The sequence below is a fragment of the Ahaetulla prasina genome, chromosome 4 (assembly GCF_028640845.1).
Source record: "Ahaetulla prasina isolate Xishuangbanna chromosome 4, ASM2864084v1, whole genome shotgun sequence".
Lineage (NCBI taxonomy): Eukaryota > Metazoa > Chordata > Lepidosauria > Squamata > Colubridae > Ahaetulla > Ahaetulla prasina.
This window is the reverse complement of record NC_080542.1, coordinates 118,317,285-118,335,602: the sequence shown is the minus strand read 5'-3', so window position 1 is coordinate 118,335,602 and position 18,318 is coordinate 118,317,285. Positions and strand designations below refer to the sequence as shown.

The 18,318-nt window shown below is 38.4% G+C and overlaps 1 protein-coding gene across 2 annotated transcripts in view; it reads right to left on the bottom strand.

The window, feature by feature from the left end:
• The window catches only part of DNAJC1 (DnaJ heat shock protein family (Hsp40) member C1), a 142,333-nt gene that overhangs the window by 71,026 nt on the left and 52,989 nt on the right, over window positions 1-18,318 (bottom strand). For both annotated transcript variants that reach the window (XM_058181853.1, XM_058181852.1), the window contains one exon: window positions 13,259-13,425. In XM_058181853.1, the coding sequence (XP_058037836.1) occupies window positions 13,259-13,425 (167 nt within the window). The remainder of the gene's footprint in view (window positions 1-13,258; window positions 13,426-18,318) is intronic.

Genomic DNA, 18,318 nt, shown 5'->3' with positions numbered 1-18,318 from the left:
CAGAGGCAGCTGGCTAGCTCGGTTTCATCCATGGCAGAGATGAATATGTCATCAAAGTAAGGAATTACCCCCGGCAAATCATGTGGTAGTCTTTCCATGAGGCACTGAAAAATACCAGGGGTGACGCAGACCCCAAACTGTAGCCATCAACAACAGAAGGTTGCCATGGTGGGTGACAATCATTTGAGCCTCCACAGTGGAATTATCCACTTTTAGTTGTTGATAGGCTTGCGCCATATCTAGCTTTGTGTGCCATGGGCCAAGGAATGGAGCAGGTGTTGCACAACGGAGACAGGATACAGGTTAGCCTGTAGTGTTTTATTGATGGTCGCTCTGTAATCCACGCAGATGGAGCCATCAGATTTGAGAGGGATGACAATTGTGTCTCCCATCGGGCATGATCTATCTGTTCTCAGATGCCCTGTGCTAACAATTTGTTAATTTCTTTGTCTATCTGTGGACGGAGTGCAAATGGCACTCTATGTGGCTTAAGCCATATTGGGGCAACTTCGGGATCCAAATTAAAGGGGAATGGTGTACCAGTATATTTGCCAAGTCCTTCACTAAACACGTCTGAGAATTCGTGGAACAAATCTGAGAATACCTCATAAGTATTGGCGTCTCCTAAAGCTTCAAGCCGTTCTAATCCAATAAACTGGTAGCATGTTGTCAACAACTATTAATTTAAGGTGGCCACTGAACCCCTGGTATCCGATTTTAAATCTTCCAGATCCTAAAACTGGAATGTGATTACCTTGGTAATCACAAAGCTGGAATTGACAAGAGGCTAAACGCCTCCTTGACATCGAGGGCACTAGTCATTTAAGAGTGCTCCAAGAAATAAGTGACATGGAGGAGCTGGTGTCTAGTTTCATTTTACAAGGTTTACCCTCAATGAAAACTGTGAGGAATTTTTTTTTTCTCAAGTTAGAATTGGCATGACCTATAACTGTCTCAGGGTGGCTGGCACCCTTGGAAATAGTAAAGCATTCTTCCTCGATCCTATTCTGTCTGTTCCTGAGTCTGTATTCTTGGCTGGGTCTTGCTGAGTTATTATTGATATTATTAGCTGGCTGACTTCCTTGCAGACTTTTTTTCCACATTGCCTGCAGTGGTCTTGAACCTACATGAGGTAGAGTGATGATTCCCTACGCAACCTACACATGGGGCTTGTCCCCTTTTTCCTTCAGTGCCCCAGCCTCTCCAATCAGGAGGTGCCGATTTCCTGCCGGCTGGTTGCCAGCAAACACCCAAACTGCTGCTCTATTGTCCACACGTGCTTGCCATCCAGATGCAACAAAAACCATTTCACATACCGGTACATCTTAACTCTAAATTCAGCTGCACCCATGTTAAATATAATGGTTTCTTAAAAAGTCGGACCTACCTTTGGAAATAAGGTAGACCACAACAGACGGAAAATTGGGATTACCACCACTTAAACCAAATAAATTGATTTACTAGTTTAGTTTATCTAAGAATGTGGTTCTCCAGAATGATTTATTGTCTTGCCCTATATAACGTCTCACTCTCTGAAAGCATATTTAAAGAGATGACAACAACTTTATTTTGTTAACTTCCAAATCAACAACTTTAACAACAAAGCTCAACGGTCACCTAGTGATCTACAACATGATAACTTTTGCATCATATTAGTACAATTTAACAATCGTTTTTATAAAAATGCTAGGACTAGAACAGAACAGTTAATCTAACAAGCCTTGTATGCAGAACAAGTCAAACTGTCTTTTCTTAGAAATAGGAGGAGCCTATGAATCATGACAAGAAAAAAGAAGAGAGATTACTACAACGTAACAAAATTCATCCAGCTTTAGTCAGAGGAAGGATTATTGCTTTCTCTGTCACTCAAACCATTTCCCAGTCACCACCACCCCCTCAATAGATCCCCTGAACACCTCAACCATCAAATGACAGAAAGAGAACATTGCTGAATAAAAATTCCCCATTCAGTCATCTTTGATGTAGCTTGATAAAACAAACATGATTGATATGAACAGATTCTGTGAAGAATATTCTGCTTTTTTTTTTTCCATCTATTAAAACAGACATTACCATCACATTTTACTTTGAGGCTATTATTAGCTAGTCCAATTAATAACATATCAATTCTGACATTCCTATCTCCTGAGTATCATCACCAGGTCTCTAGATGGACCATAATTAAGATGATTATTTCTGATCTTTCCTGTTTCTGCAAACTTGACAATATTGACTAGATTAATTTACAGTAAGCGGTTTCAATTTATAAAGTAAAACCACATTTTCACCAATTACAACTGTTTAAAATATTGATGCTCAATCCATTGATAACATTACTTAGATCTACTATACTCATAATTCTATTTAAATTAGATTAATTTTATGATACATTTTATATTGTTGGAGCTCATACAGAGCATTTTACTTTCTTCCAAAACTAAGGACAGATTTCATTGGCTATATCAAGACAAAAAAAGAAGCTCTTGAATCGTTGTTTTCATTTAATATAAAATATAAAAAGGGAGAATGAGGTGGCTGGATGGAGTCACTGAAGCAGTAGGCGTGAGCTTAAATGGACTCCAGAGGATGGTAGAGGATAGGAAGGCTTGGAGGAACGTTGTCCATGGGGTCGCAATGGATCGGACGCGACTTTGCAACTAACAACAACAACATAAAAATGGAATAACACCATCCTTAAAATAAACAATCTTAGAATTTCCAATCACAATGGAAATGAAGTCTCCTGTGATTAACTATATTGTAAATGATAAAATATACTTAACCAACCTTGGATGTCAATATCCAAGTTGGACTTTCAGTATTTCTTTCATGTTCTCTAATGATCACCTGAATTTGTGCAGCCTAGATATGGTAGCCCCACCAACAGCAATATTATTAGCCATATTATTATTTCTATTCTGTACCAGCTACAATCTGGCAAAATCTATTCTCAACCTGTATCATTGCTGAAGACTACTACAAAGTTTTCCTACTCGAAGTCAATAGAGTCATTAAACTCTACGTACCACTAACCACCACCAAAATCAGGAAAAACAAATTACCCATATCAATAAAAAAGCTCCAATCCAAAAAAAAAATCTCTTTGGAGAAAAAACAAAAAAGGGGCATGTAGCAAATTTCAAAAACCACTACAGAGATATATGCAACCAAATAAAAATTGAATGCACCAATTACCACACGAAGCAAGAAGAAGACCTTCTGCGCACAAATTCCAATCGTGCTTTTTATAATTTTGTGAATAACAAACTTAATGTCTCGAGATCCATCCCACCACTAAAAGAATCTAATGGCAAAGAAAATAATGATGAAACAGTTAAAGCAAACCTCTTTAACACATTCTTCGGCTCAGTCTTTGTCAACAGCAATAGCTCAAACCCGAAATTTCCCAACCGCACCAACAATGGCCTAAGACATATAGATTTCACTGAAAAAAATGTTGAAAAAGCTCTTCGTAATTTAAAACCATCCTTATCTATAGGACCTGATGGACTATGTGCATACTTCTTAAAAAAGCTTTCCACTTATATAGCAGAACCCTAAGCATAATCCTTGAAAAAGCCTTCATGACCGGTTCCTTTCCCAAACTTTGGTCACTAGCCACGGTCATCCCTGTCTTCAAAAAAGGAGACCCTAGCTTAGTTGAAAATTACAGACCAATCTCTCTATGCTGCGTTACCTGTAAAGTTATGGAATCCATCATCAACCAATACATTACCCTCCACCTAGAAACAAATAACCTACTCTCTAATAAACAATTTGGTTTCAGAAAAAAATTATCATGTAACTTACAACTTCTTCACTGCAAAAACATATGGACTAATAATCTTGATCAAGGCAAAACAATAGATGCGATTTACATAGACTTCTGTAAAGCTTTTAACTCAATGGTACATGACAAACTTCTCCTCAAACTAAAATCCTACGGCATCTCCGGACCCCTCCACAATTGGATAACAGTTCCTGTCAAACAGACAACAAGTGGTCAAAATAGGCAGTGCCCTATCAAATCCTGTTCCTGTCAATAGTGGCATTCCCCAAGGCACTGTTCTTGGACCAACACTCTTCATATTATACATTAATGATTCTGCAACCATATTAAAAGAAATTGTGTTCTCTTTGCTGATGGTGTCAAACTATTTAACACTACCAACAATACAGCTACCCTTCAAAAAGCCTTGACTTTGTGTCAGAATGGTCTAAAACCTGCCAACTCCAAATCTCAACCAGCAAATGCTCTGTCTTACACATTGGAAAAAAGAATCTAAACACTAAATACAAACTCGACAGACATTATCTTACAGATGACCCCCACCCTGTCAAAGACCTTGGAGTTTTCATCTCCAATGACCTAAGTGCCAAAGCCCACTGCAACTACATAGCAAAAAAGGCATTAAGCTTTTTAATTAAGATTAACCTAATCTTACGTAGCTTCTTCTCCAGAAACACTATACTACTAACCAGAGCTTACAAAACATTTGCTAGACCAATTCTTGAATACAGCTCGCCTGTCTGGAACCCATACCACATTTCTGACATCAATACAATTGAACGTGTCCAGAAATATTTTACAAGAAGAGTTCTCCACACCTCTGAATATAAAAAATACCTTATGGCACCAGACTTGAAATCCTGGGTTTAGAAAACTTAGAACTCTGCCGCCTCCGACAGGACCTGTATTTAACTCATAGAATCATCTATTGCAATGTCCTTCCTGTTAAAGACTACTTCAGCTTCAATCACAACAATACAAGAGCAAACAATAGATTTAAACTTAATGTTAATCGCTCCAATCTTGATTGCAGAAAATATGACTTCAGTAAATGCTTGGAATACACTACCTGACTCTGTGGTCTCTTCTCAAAGTCCCCAAAGCTTCAACCAAAAACTGTCTACTATTGACCTCACCCCTTTCCTAAGAGATCTGTAAGGAACATGCATAAGAGCACAAATGTGCCTACTGTTCCTGTCCTATTGTTGCTTCATGCTTATGCTTATGTATGCTGTTATGACAAATAAAATAAAATAAAATAAAATAAAATAAAATAAAAATTTAAAAAAATGCACTGGTGCGGACAGTTCTGAAGGCCCCAGGGATGGCACATGTGATACAGTTGTTATGTGAGTTGCATAGATTGCTAGTTTGCTTTCAAATCCAACTTAAGGCATTGGTCACTACCTTTAAAGTCCTGTATGGCATGGAATCAGAGTATTCGGGAACCTACCTTACTCCAGGCTACCCATCATCTTGGTTTTTAATTTTAATTTTTAACTTTTTATTCTATTTTAATTGCTTTTTTCAGTTTCTAACTTTTATTATAGTGTAAGTTACCCAGAGTCACTGTATCAGTGAGATGGGTAGCACAGAAATCCAATAATATTATTTCTTGCCATATAATTTATATACGGTATTACCATAGAGAAAGAATCATAGTGCCTTCAAAGAGACTATGATTTATGATTGTGAACAATACAAAATTTATGAGTGAGCAAATGTCAGGAAAATTACCACCCCAAGATATACAAAAACAGCTAAACATTTCCAATTTAAAAGCTTCTTTTTTGTTTTCACTATCTGCTTCTCAAACTCATATAGCTTCCCTTCTCTTGCAATAACAATCTAAACATTTGCTAGTCAAATTTTCATTTGGCACTGTTGACAAGAGAACAATTCTTTAACAATAGTTGGTTTGGAAAACAACAAAAACAAATGGAAAATGAAAAACAGAAAAAAAAATCCCACAGATTTTTTTTTACTGAGTGCTGACTCTGTTAAATTTGCAGCAAGGAATGGTGAAAAGTATGAATGCTTCAGCTGGATTTCAGCATAAATACAAAATTAAAACTAGTTTACAACTTTGTCTGCTAATCTTTTAACCAATCTTTTAACCACAGAGGGTAAAATCTTTAAGATCCAAATTTACTTGGAATAAATAATTATAAGCAGTTCATGGAATAGTTGTCTTCAATGAAAAGATCATTTGTATGCATAAGCCCTGAAAGGTTAAAATTTTCATTTTCAAATTAAAGCAGCTTCCAAAAAATGTGTCTATATTTGTATACGGCAATATAAATGAAAAAAAAAAGAAAAAAAAAGATTCAATTGGTCTGTGCATCAGGATCATCATCTTATGATGAAAAAATTGTCAAGAAGAGAACAGCATCACAATTAACTACAATTCCAAAAGATCTAAGTCTCTTTTATGGAAAAAAGAAATTAAAATGCAATTTTTAATTGAAAGGCCAATGCAATTGGTGGCCACTTAGAAGAAAACATTAACTTATTTCTTTTCTAATTAGGACAATTGTATAGAAATCAATGCAGTAAAGAAGAGAAATTCTCTGCATAAAATTTCTTTATAAAGCATTAAGACATGTAGAATTTCACTGGCAAAATCATTAGTTGTAAGGAGACTAAGGTAAATGATGTGTTTTCAAAATACAAATGTTTCGGTTAATGAAAGCATTTGTTTATCTGTAATGTTAATTTCTATCTTTTGATTAAACATCATTTTGCTTTGGTAGGACTAAGCAGTTAAGGCACATAATGCACACAATACTAGATTATTTACTTGGTATATTTAATTCACACTGTTTATGTACCACAAATTATATACATTTTTTCTTCACAAGATGCATTAAAATATATTAAAACTACGAAATGGCAATTTTCCCACCAAAAAAAACTAAACCAAAAGGAAAGCTAGATGGCTCTTCATTCCCTTAAAATGCTGAGTAGCATTATGCTCAATTACCCATCCATAATTTGAAAGTGTTTATTTTATTTTTATTATTAATTTTTTTGCTGTCCATCTAGTTTCAAAGTGACTCTGGACGACTTTTATTGAAAGCAATAAAATCATAAATGATAAATATTTATAAAACAATAAAAATGGAAATCAAAGATAAAATTATGGTTAAAAAATAGGAAAGAAGGGGACAGGATGCGCAGTTGGTTGGTGGAATTCCCTCTTAATTCATCAACTACTTCCAGTGTGATGTTCCCCCATTGGGGCTCCAAGCCATCTGGCAGTGCCAGGTCTTCAGGCTCTACAGAAGGTCAGAAAAGTGGGAGACGATCTCATCTTAGGGAGTAAAATGTTCCAAAGATCAGGAGCCATGGCAAAGATGGCCCTTATCCTACACCCTGATAGCTGAAATTCACTGAACCACAGTATGGTTCTGTAAAAGCAAAAAGCTTCTGATTTCACTTATAATATTGGTAATAGTCTTTCCTGTTGTATCATTTCATTATTTTACATGTTGATTTGCATTTGAGATGTTAGTAAGTTTTCAAGAAACCTCCTTTAAAAGTTATGCATGAACAAATTTATCTTGTACAATGCAAACTCCATCAATTCTGCTAAGACTTATGACTTTTAGTATTTTTCAAATGTTTCCTTCCTTCCTTCTTCCTTCCTTCCTCCCCTCCCTCCCCTATGATGTATTTCATAAACATTCAAGAAATTTGTTTACCATCCTCTTCAGAACTGTTTGTCCTGCTTATTTATATGCATACATGTAATTCAATATTAATCAACTGAAATACTATAAATAAACTATGTGCTCATCAATGATTAACCAAACAAACACAACAAATATTTTTCTTTTATTTATTATTTCTTTCATATTTATAAGATATTACCAGTCTCAATAATAATTATAGCACAATTGCTAGCATAGTTTCCAAGACTAAATCCTCTTTCCCATTTCAGTCTGATCACCTGTATCTAGATTAACTGTAACATAGTCTGTATCAAACTGGTGCCTGTATAGGTTATATATACATCAGCAGAGGCGGGGGTGGAGGGCAGGAATTTTTGCTACCAATCCTCCGAACCAGCAGCCGCCATCGCTACCGGATCGTGCGAGCTGGTCCAAACTGGGAGCATTTCACCCCTGGTCAGAAGTGTGATGCAGCTGCTAAAATGGCAGTCCTATCTTCAGATGCATGGACCGGAGCAGAGAGTCTGATTTACAGATGTAATTAATTTAGTCCACTCTATGCCCAGATATGGGCAGGATAGTTCAAAAAAGGTTAATGATAAACTGAGGTGACTTCAGATGAGAGGGTCTCAAGATAGTGATTGGTCTGGAAACCAAGCCCTATAAGGAACAGTTCATGGATGGATGAATAGATGGATGGGTGTGGGTGTGTGAGTGGGTCTGTTTAGCCTTCAGAAAAATGACTAAGTGGAAGATATGATAGCAATCTTCAAATAACTGAAAAACTATTCCATAGAAGAAATGAGCTCATTCGCCTTTGCCCCAATATAAACAAGGAATTTCAGGCTAGATCCCAGAATACTACCTGGCTGCATAGGCTGATCAGCCAGTGAAACATTGTCATACATGATGTGATGTAATAGGTCTTCAAAGTCTGAATGACTAACTGTCACAGATACTCTAGAGCAGTGATTCTCAACCTTTTCTTCACCACGGATCCCTTTTAAATCGCTTTTGTGGTCATGGACCATGGCAACTCAAGATTTAAATCATAACATTGCTTCAAGCTTTTGCAAAACTCCTGTGATGACATCGCGCCCCCCCGGGGTTCATGGACCACACAATTAAAAGATTCAGAGCTGCTCTTATTTCATGAAAATATACATGCATTATAATTGTAGGTGGGTTCATTTTCCCCCATCCTAAAATAATATTTGTTTATAAATGGATCAATTCTGGTTGAGATGGAAGAATGCACACAAACACCAGCTTGTCTGAAATGGGATCTAACAGATCAGAGAACTTTAAAAGTAGCTTCTGGAATCACATTAAGGAGACATCTTACCACAGAGATGGTAAGGATAGGTAAGAAGGTTATAGGGACTTTGCTTCTTCTTATTCAGGATACTGCTTATAAGCGCTAAGTGCGTAGAGCTCAAAGCATTGTCAGAGACCCCACGCACCCACTTCACATCTGTTTCTGTTGCTCCTCTCTGGGGGGAGCAGGGAAGACGTTTCAAAGTATTTCTAGCAGGAATACCAGATTCTGTAACAGCTTTGTTCCCTATGCCATCCGTCTGTATACATCCAAACTAAAATATATTGGTATACACATAATTTTGCATTTATTTATTTACTTTGTCATGTTTATGTTTATTTATTTATTTATTAAATTTTTATACCGCCCTTCTCCCGAAGGACTCAGGGCGGTGTACAGCCAAAATAAAACAAAATATATACAATTTAAAACAACATTTAAAAAGAGCAAATTTTAAAGGCTGATTATTAAAATTAAAATTTAAAAATTTAAAAATATTAAGAATACCCAATTAAAATTCATCACTAATTATGCCAGTCCCGCTTTAATGAATAAATATGTTTTGAGCTCACGACGGAAGGTCCGAAGATCAGGCACTTGATGCAGGCCAGGGGGAAGTTCGTTCCAGAGCGTCACTGCCCCTACAGAGAAGGCCCTACTCCTGGGGGCTGCCAGCCAACACTGTTTGGCGGACGGCACCCTGAGGAGACCTTCTCTGTGAGAGCGTACGGGTCGGTGGGAGGCAAAGGGTAACAGCAGGCGGTCTCGTAAGTACCCGGGTCCTAAGCCATGGAGCGCTTTAAAGATAGTTACCAAAATCTTGAAGCGCACCCGAAAGACCACAGGAAGCCAGTGCAAGCTACGGAGCAGCGATGTCACGTGGGAGCCACGAGCGGCTCCCGTTACTACTCGCGCAGCTGCATTCTGGACTAACTGGAGCCTCCGGGTGCACCTCAAGGGCAGCCCCATGTAGAGAGCATTGCAATAATCCAGCCTAGACGTAACCAGAGCGTGAGTGACCGTGCATAAGGCATCCCGGTCAAGGAAGGGACGCAACTGGCGAACCAAGCAAACTTGGTAAAAGGCCCTCCTGGTGACGGCCGCCAGGTGTTCATCAAAAGACAGCCGTCCATCCAGGAGGACGCCCAAGTTGCGAACCACCTCCTTTGGGGCCACTAACTCGCCCCCAACAGTCAGCTGCGGATGCAGCTGACTATACCGGGATACCGGCATCCACAGCCACTCCGTCTTGGAGGGATTGAGCTTGAGTCTGTTTCTCCCCATCCAGACCCGTACAGCTTCCAGACACCGGGACAGCACTTCGACCACTTCGTTGGGGTGGTCCGGGGTGGAAAAGTACAGCTGAGTATCATCAGCGTACAGATGATAACTCACCCCGAAACCACTGATAACCTCACCCAGCGGCTTCATATAGATGTTGAACAGGGTAGGCGAGAGAATCGACCCCTGAGGCACCCCACAAGTGAGGTGCCTCGAGGATGACCTCTGCCCCCCCTGTCAACACCGTCTGCGACCGGTCAGAGAGATAGGAGGAGAACCACCGATAAACGGTGCCCCCCACTCCCAATCCCTCCAACCGGCGCAGCAGGATACCATGGTTGATGGTATCGAAGGCCGCTGAGAGATCTAATAGGATCAAGGCAGAGGAACAACCCCTGGCCCTGGCCCTCCAGAGGTCATCCACCAACGCGACCAAAGCCGTCTCCGTGCTATAACTGGGTCGGAAGCCGGACTGGAACGGGTCTAGATAGACAGTTTCCTCCAGGTGCCGGGGGAGCTGCCATGCAACCACACTCTCTACAACCTTCACCACAAAGCGAAGGTTGGAGACTGGACGGTAATTACCCAAAATAGCTGGGTCCAGGGAAGGCTTCTTGAGGAGAGGTCTCACCACCGCCTCTTTCAAGGCGGCGGGGAAAACCCCTTCCATCAAAGAAGCATTTATAATCCCCTGGAGCCACTTCCTCATGTCACTTCCTGAGCAGCCAGCACTAACCAGGAAGGGCACGGGTCCAGTAAACATGTAGTTGCATGTAACCTCCCCAGCAACTTGTCCATGTCCTCGGGAGCCACAGACTCAAACTCATCCCAAATAACCTCAACAAGACGTGTCTCTGTCATCTCAGCTGGATCATCGCAATCTTGGTCCAAACTATCCCGAAGCTGAATGATTTTATCGTATAGATAACCATTAAACTCCTCAGCTCGTCCCTGTAAGGGGTCATCCCGTCCCTCTTGACAGAGGAGGGAACGGGTCACCCGAAACAGGGCGGCCGGGCGGTTATCTGCCGATGCAATGAGGGTGGAACGAGAACGCCGCCTCCCTCATTGCCACTAGGTAGGTCCTAGTAAAGGACCTCACTAGTGTCCGATCAGCCTCGGAACAGCTAGACCTCCAAGTACTCTCTAGGCGTCTTCTCTGGCGTTTCATTTCTCTCAGCTCCTCGGAAAACCAGGGAGCCAATTGAGATCTACGCCGGGTCAGAGGCCGCAAAGGCACGACACGGTCCAAAGCCCCAGCCGCGGCCCGTTCCCAGGCCGCAACCAGTTCTTCAGTCATGCCGTGGGTAAGATCCTCAGGAAACGGCCCAAGCTCCGTCAGGAACCTCTCCGGGTCCATCAGGCGCCTGGGACGGAACCAACGCATTGGCTCCGTCTCCCTGCGGTGGTGAGCGGCGGTCCGAAAGTCTAGGCGAAGAAGAAAATGATCTGACCATGACACCGGTTCTTTCACTATATCTCCTAAATCCAGATCATTTACCCACTGACCAGAGATAAAAATCAAATCTAGCGCGCCTCCCCCAATGTGTGTATATTGTAGTGTATATTGAAGGTGGTATATTTCGTTGCATATAGCTTTGAGAGCTACATGCAAAAAAAATTCATTTTAATGTATGCCGATTAGTGTACATTCAAAGTGACAATAAAGTTATTCTATCTATCTATCTATCTATCTATCTATCTATCTATCTATCTATCTATCTATCATCTATCTATCTATCTATCTATCTCACCATTTCACTCAGTCTTAAGCTAATTATTGAGGTGTTATTGATGTACTGAGAAATACTAAAGGTGGTTAAATTATTACTGGGTTCAAATGAAGTTACTTGGCTATTTCCACAAAAAAACCACTGCTGTGTTGAGGTCTTATGATACTTTGCTTTGGTCATCATTTCATAGTATTTTGAAACAAATGTATGGGTCAGATTGTTGCACTGCATTCAATCAACCAAAAGAGACTGAATACAAGGATAGAAATATCTTTTAATTAGCTAAAATAATCCAAAGGGTTTACATAAACTTACAATGCAAAGATTTTGCCCATTTAGATTTTTTTCTCACCAGTTATACATTTAACAGTAAATTTATTTAATTTAAAAAGATGGTTCAAAAGACTTCTTTCTATATATTTGGTTAAGAATTACAGCTATGAAAGTTTCCATGTGAGAAAAAACAATACATAATCTTTTAAAAGTTCACCATGTTTAGAAATATCTTAATGAAACTTTCCAAATATATCATTGGTCATCAAGAAGACTCAGATGACATATTGTAATCCTCAGAAAGACATATGACTCATTAATAGCTTCTGAATTTTGAAAAGTGTGAAGTTTTTTCATACATTGGTAACTGGCAATGTGCTCTCGAAATCCAAGATAATAATCATTTTGGCTTCCTTGCAGAAGCCAAGATTCATTTCCTCAATGTATGGTAAATTAACTGCTGCCAATCATGGTTGTCTTATTGTGCTTATGTAGGATAGACTTAGACACCTAGAATTGACTTGTCTTTCCTCTTTTAGAAATGTCCATTTTTCTAATGACAAACAAATGATTGACTCTATACATTTCCAATTCTTAGCACTTCGGCTTGGACCCATGAATTTTTACAGGGGCAGGATTAACATGCCAGATATAAAATAGTATGTATTTGGTAACAAATTACAATAGAAACAGCTTTAACTTTTGCATTGTCTTGAAGTATATCTTTACTCAGTCTTTTTCTGATATATCAAGATAATTAGAAAAATAAATACAAGGAAATTAGAATTTGTGTACTATAAATAAAGGGTTTAAAGGACTGAACCCTAATGCTTTTCAGGTAATTCAAACTTCTCATCTGCATAATGTTACTTCTCATCTGCATAAGACAACAAGGAAGATGACTAAAACAAAGTACAGAATTAGTTCAGCTGTTCTAATAATGTATTTATTCTACAAAAAATAGTGGGTTCAGACATATAATTATAAATACTAAATATAACTTAAATAATTCAGCCCTGACCTGCTATATGAGAGATGCTTCGCCTTTGTCAGAATTGATAGCCATTATTTTGACTGTTTACTCAAATACAACCTACAAGTATTAGAATATACCGGTAAATACATCAATGTATAATTCCTTGCCAGGTCTTCATTCTTCTTTATCTTTTTAGAACAAATATATACTTGCCTTTTTTTTAATTGATTTGTTCCTGTCTTCCAACCAATCATCCATCTGGTCCTCAATTTCTTCAATAGAAGTCCCATGATCATATGATGGTATATATGCATTTGTTTCAGCCACAGTATACACAGGAAATTCAGATTTTGGTTTCTTGACTTTAGGTTTTTTTTCCCCTGTGAAAAAGAAGAAGGAATTTAAATGACAAATTTTGGGGGAAAGCATGCTTACAATACCTGCTACCCTCAAATATGTCTAAGAAAAAAGGCTATCTGAGATCAGCAAGTTTACACTCTGAATTTTAGACAGCATTAATCAAAGTATTGTGTTCCTTCAGAAATGAATTTTGGTATCACTGGAATTATGATAGCACACTTTTGTTTCAAAAAAGGTTTGGCAAGATAAATAATTGGAGACCCTATACTGTCACAGAAGTAATGACAAGTGACAGGAGTTTCAATCTAGAAACTAGCACACTAGTAAAAGAAGTGATAACCCCCATAAGCTTCATGTGTGTTAATTAAAGAGATTACAGTGAAAATAAAAATTATTCTGGATGGCCACATATTATAAACGCAATATTCATGTTACATCTAATTGTTGAAATATAAGTTGTCCATATGGTGAAGATCAGAAAAAATCAGAAGCTAACTATTTCAGTCTATAAGATTTAAATCATGCACAATCTGAAATATGGGGCTGAGACTAAAGAACTTTTCAAATTATAATTATAATTCAGATTGTTTTACAAAATACAATGCAAGAAAAGTACTATAAATGGAAAATGTTTTCCACTTTATGTACTTAAAATATTTCTTCTATAGTATTGTTCCTTGCAAACCCAGTTCTTAATGTGTATTAGAACAGTATACAATATAATACAAAAGAATTGAAACTGTTTTTTAAAAAATTAAAAGTCATGAGCTGTTTCAAGTTTCTAGAAAGATGCACACTTAGATTTCTAATTGAAATATGTTTCTGTTCAAGTAACGAATAAGGCCTACCATGAAAATGAATTAAGACTGAAATTAAAGAAGAATTAAGAAATTTTTTACAGGAGTTTCTGGAGACTCGTTTTTCAGAAATAGATCAAAAATTTGATGAAATAGAGAAAGAGATGTTGGATTTTAAGGAAGTGGTGGAAGAGCAGAAGAGGGAAATGAAAATGGTAAAGGATGCAATTTCGCAAATATTAAGGTCTTGTATTCAGATGGAGGATAGTTTGGAAGAAGTTAATAAAGCTAATTTAGAGTTGCAAAGAAAAATAGAGGAAATTCAAAAGAATCAAAACAATTGGAACTTAGATAATAGGATGGAAGATATACAGGCAAAGGTAGATAGGGCAGATGAAGAAAGAGTAATATTACAATATAGATTAATGGAATATGCTATAAGGGTGAGGGGGTTGAGGGAAAGTAGGAAGGAAAATTTAAAAGAGATTTTTACGCAAGCCTTTGCTCAGATAAAGGGTGTGGAGCCAGCAGACTTTGAGTTTAATATTGAAAGAATTTATCGTGTTAATTCTTGGTGGGCAAGACAAAACAGATTACCGAGGTATGTGGTTATTTATTTTACAACTAAAAAGGTTAGGTATGAAATCTTGCAAGTCTTTTATAAAAATAAATTTCAAATATTGGGACAAGATATAAAAAAGATGAAGGAAATTCCTCCTAAAATGTTAAGAAAGAGAAGAGAATTATTTTAGTGGATGAGTTTAAGAAACATCAGATATATTTTAGATGAGAAGTTCCAATGGGTTTGTCAGTGAATTTTAGAGGTAAAAGTATTTTCTTAGTACAGTTATGAAAGCAAGACATTTCTATATTAATGTTTTAAAGAGTGGGAATCCTTTGTTGTTAAATGCTAAGTTAACTGGTTTGGAGATGATGGAAAATAGAATGGGGGGGGGAATGTTTAAGATGTGAATATGATAATTATGGTTAATTTCTAGAATTGATTTGTTTAGGATATAAATTATAGGATTTTTGTTATTTGTTATTTGTAAGGTATAAACCTATGGGATAATATTATTTAATTGTGAAGGATGGAAAGTAAAATTTATGAATTTAGATAATGCTGTGGATGTAATGATGTTAATTGTTTACTGTTATATTGTGGATGTAACTTAAATGATTGTTCGTTTTAATTGATACGTTTATAGACAGAGAAGTTATGAAGTTGTTGGAAATATTGTATCTGAGAGAATTTATTCGTAATGATATTTGACTGATGGAGTAATATTGGAAGATCAAACAATAAATGTTATGACAATTGAAGAAATATATAAGTAATGAAAATTTGAGCTCGAGAAGATGGACTGTAATTTAAGAAATGGACATGAAATTTGAAGGAATATACAAGTGGAGAAAATTTGAATTTGAGAAGATGGACTAATTTTAAAAATGGACTGTAAGAAGAAATAATATGTGAAGGGAAGATTGTATTGGTATTGTTCTTTTTCTTTTTTATTATTCTTTCTTATCTCTTTATTCTTATTGTGAGGGGATTTAAAGTTTTAGAGAGGGGTGGGAGTTTATGAATATTTTGTATACTTTAGCTTGTGATTGTTGGTCATAATACCCGGTATTTGCTCTGGGAAGTCCGGGGGGGAGGGGGGAAGAGGGGGAGGGGGGGAAAGAGAGGGAAAATGATACATGGATTGGTTATTAATGTACAGTAATGATTGAAGATATGAAATTAAAATTTGAAATGATATTGGGGCTGCCCGACTGCCATTTCAGAAAGGACGGGAGAGAGGACTAGAAGGAGGGAAGAAAGTAGGTAGGAAAGAGTTGAGAAGGAGGAGGGGAATAAGGAGGTTAGAAAGGGTGGAGGAGGGGAGGAGTGGAGAAGGAGGAGAGGAAGTAGTAAAGTGAAGGAGATGAAGGAGGGGAAAGTAGTAGAGGGTAGAGGGAGGTGGTGAAGAAAGGAAGTGGCAGTCGGGCAGGCCCGAATCAGCAATAAATAAAAATTAATGATTAATGATGGATAACAGACTGTACATAAATATGATGTTGGAAAATGGAAATAATTTTTTTATACGATAAAAAAAAAGAAAGAAAATGAATTAAGACTGGGATTTTGGTTGGTAAAGATATCTTCCATATAATTTCTCAAGAACATGCTGAGAATGTTCAACTACGATTTCATAATAATATGTGCTCAAACCTAAGTTTTGATCACTCCTCTTTATTCATTCCTCTTCAGCAATCCAACATTAATTGGAAACTGTATTATGCTTAAATAAAATTTAAACAGTAATGATTTTAATAATTATTTAATGGAAAAATAATTCATTTAACTAGTTTATATAGTTGCCCTTCTAACCAAGTAAATCTAGATGATGAACAGAAATAAAAACATACCAACTATAAAAACCCATTTTAAAAAAATCACAGTGTGAGGTCCTCAACAAATCACATCCATCTCTGATCTCCATCAATATCTGGTTCCAATGGCTGGAAGAAAAGCGAGGTCTTCACAGCCTCTTTAAAAGCAAAGATGGTTGGAATTATTTATATTTTGGGAGAAGCTGTCCCAGGATAGGTATAAGTTAACATAACATAATAACAGAGTTGGAAGGGACCTTGGAGGTCTTCTAGTCCAAGGAAACCCTACATCGTTTCAGAGAAATGGCTATCCAACATTTTCTTAAAAATTTCCAGTGTTGGAGCATTCACAACTTCTGTAGGCAAGTCATTCCACTTATTAATTGTTCTAACTGTCAAGAAATTTCTCCTTAGTTCTAAGTTGCTTCTCTCCTTGATCAGTTTCCACCAATTGCTTCTTGTTCTACCCTCAGGTGCTTTGGAGAATAGTTTGACTCCCTCTTCTTTGTGGCAACCCCTGAGATATTGGAACACTGCTATCATGTCTCCCCTAGTCCTTCTTTTCATTAAACTAGACATACTGAGTTGGGTGAGTATGTTGGTCCCACTTCCCTGGTGAGAGCTGTGAGGAGTGGCTCCCAGCTTGGTGGGTGAGAGCAACAGGGCAGGGTGCTGTTTGTGCATTGAATCAATGTATTATGTGTGTGTTAGGGGATAACGGGGTGCTGGATGTGACCTTTCTGTGGAAGTGAGGAAGGGGTGGTATGGGCTTGAGGGCACTGAGAGCAAGTGCTATAGTGCCAGTTGGGCTCACCTTGCCTCTGTTTGTCAGTTGGAGGAGGTTCCCCCTTTATACCAAGGAAGAATGTGAGAGATGGGGGTGGAATGGTTTGCAGGAAAGGCAGAGGAGGGAGGTCTATTTCAGTGGTGTCGGGTAAAGGGAAATATGCGATGCAAATGGGGCACTCATGGGCAATGCGACCTCGGTGTTTAGAACCAGTTTCGTTTTCTGCCCCCTTGCACCCCACCTCAATTACCTGGTCAGCAGATCCGTGGTGGTCCTGGTCTTAGGTTAGCCTTATTGTTGATTTGATTTTTGAACAGAAAGCTGATCTGGCTTGTATAACTGAGACCTGGCTGGGCCCAGAAGAAGGTGTTCCCATCTTAGAAACATGCCCAGTGGGTTATTGAGCATGGCATCAGCCTAGAGCTCAGGGCCGGGGAGGGTGGTGTGGCTGTTGTTATCAGGGATACTCTGGCAGCCTCAGGGGCATGGGTCCACAACTGCTCGGCGGTAAGACCGTTTTATTTAGGTTGGGCTCAAGGGATCAGGTGGGATTGCTGCTGCTGTACCACCTTCCCTGCTGTGTGGCAGCTTTCCTACCTGGGCTCCTGGACCTCATCACAGAGTTGGCAGTTGAGTTCTCCAGGCTTATAGTTCTGGGGAACTTCAATCTTCCTTCCAGCCCTTCCAGGATTTCATGGAAACCAGAACTTCCATGGGCCTGTCCCAGATTATTCAGGGCCTGACCAGGAATAGTGGTCACATACTCGATTTGGTGTTCTTGTCAGAGCAGTGCCTATGTGACGTGGAATTGGTGGGATTTGGTCATATCACAGTTTGGTGGCAATTAGTTTGGAAAGAAAGGTGACTGAAGCTCTGGATAGGATTATGCCCCTGTGATCTCTCCTCACTCATAGACCTCTCTGTCCTCTGTGGTAGACAGAGGAACTGAAAGG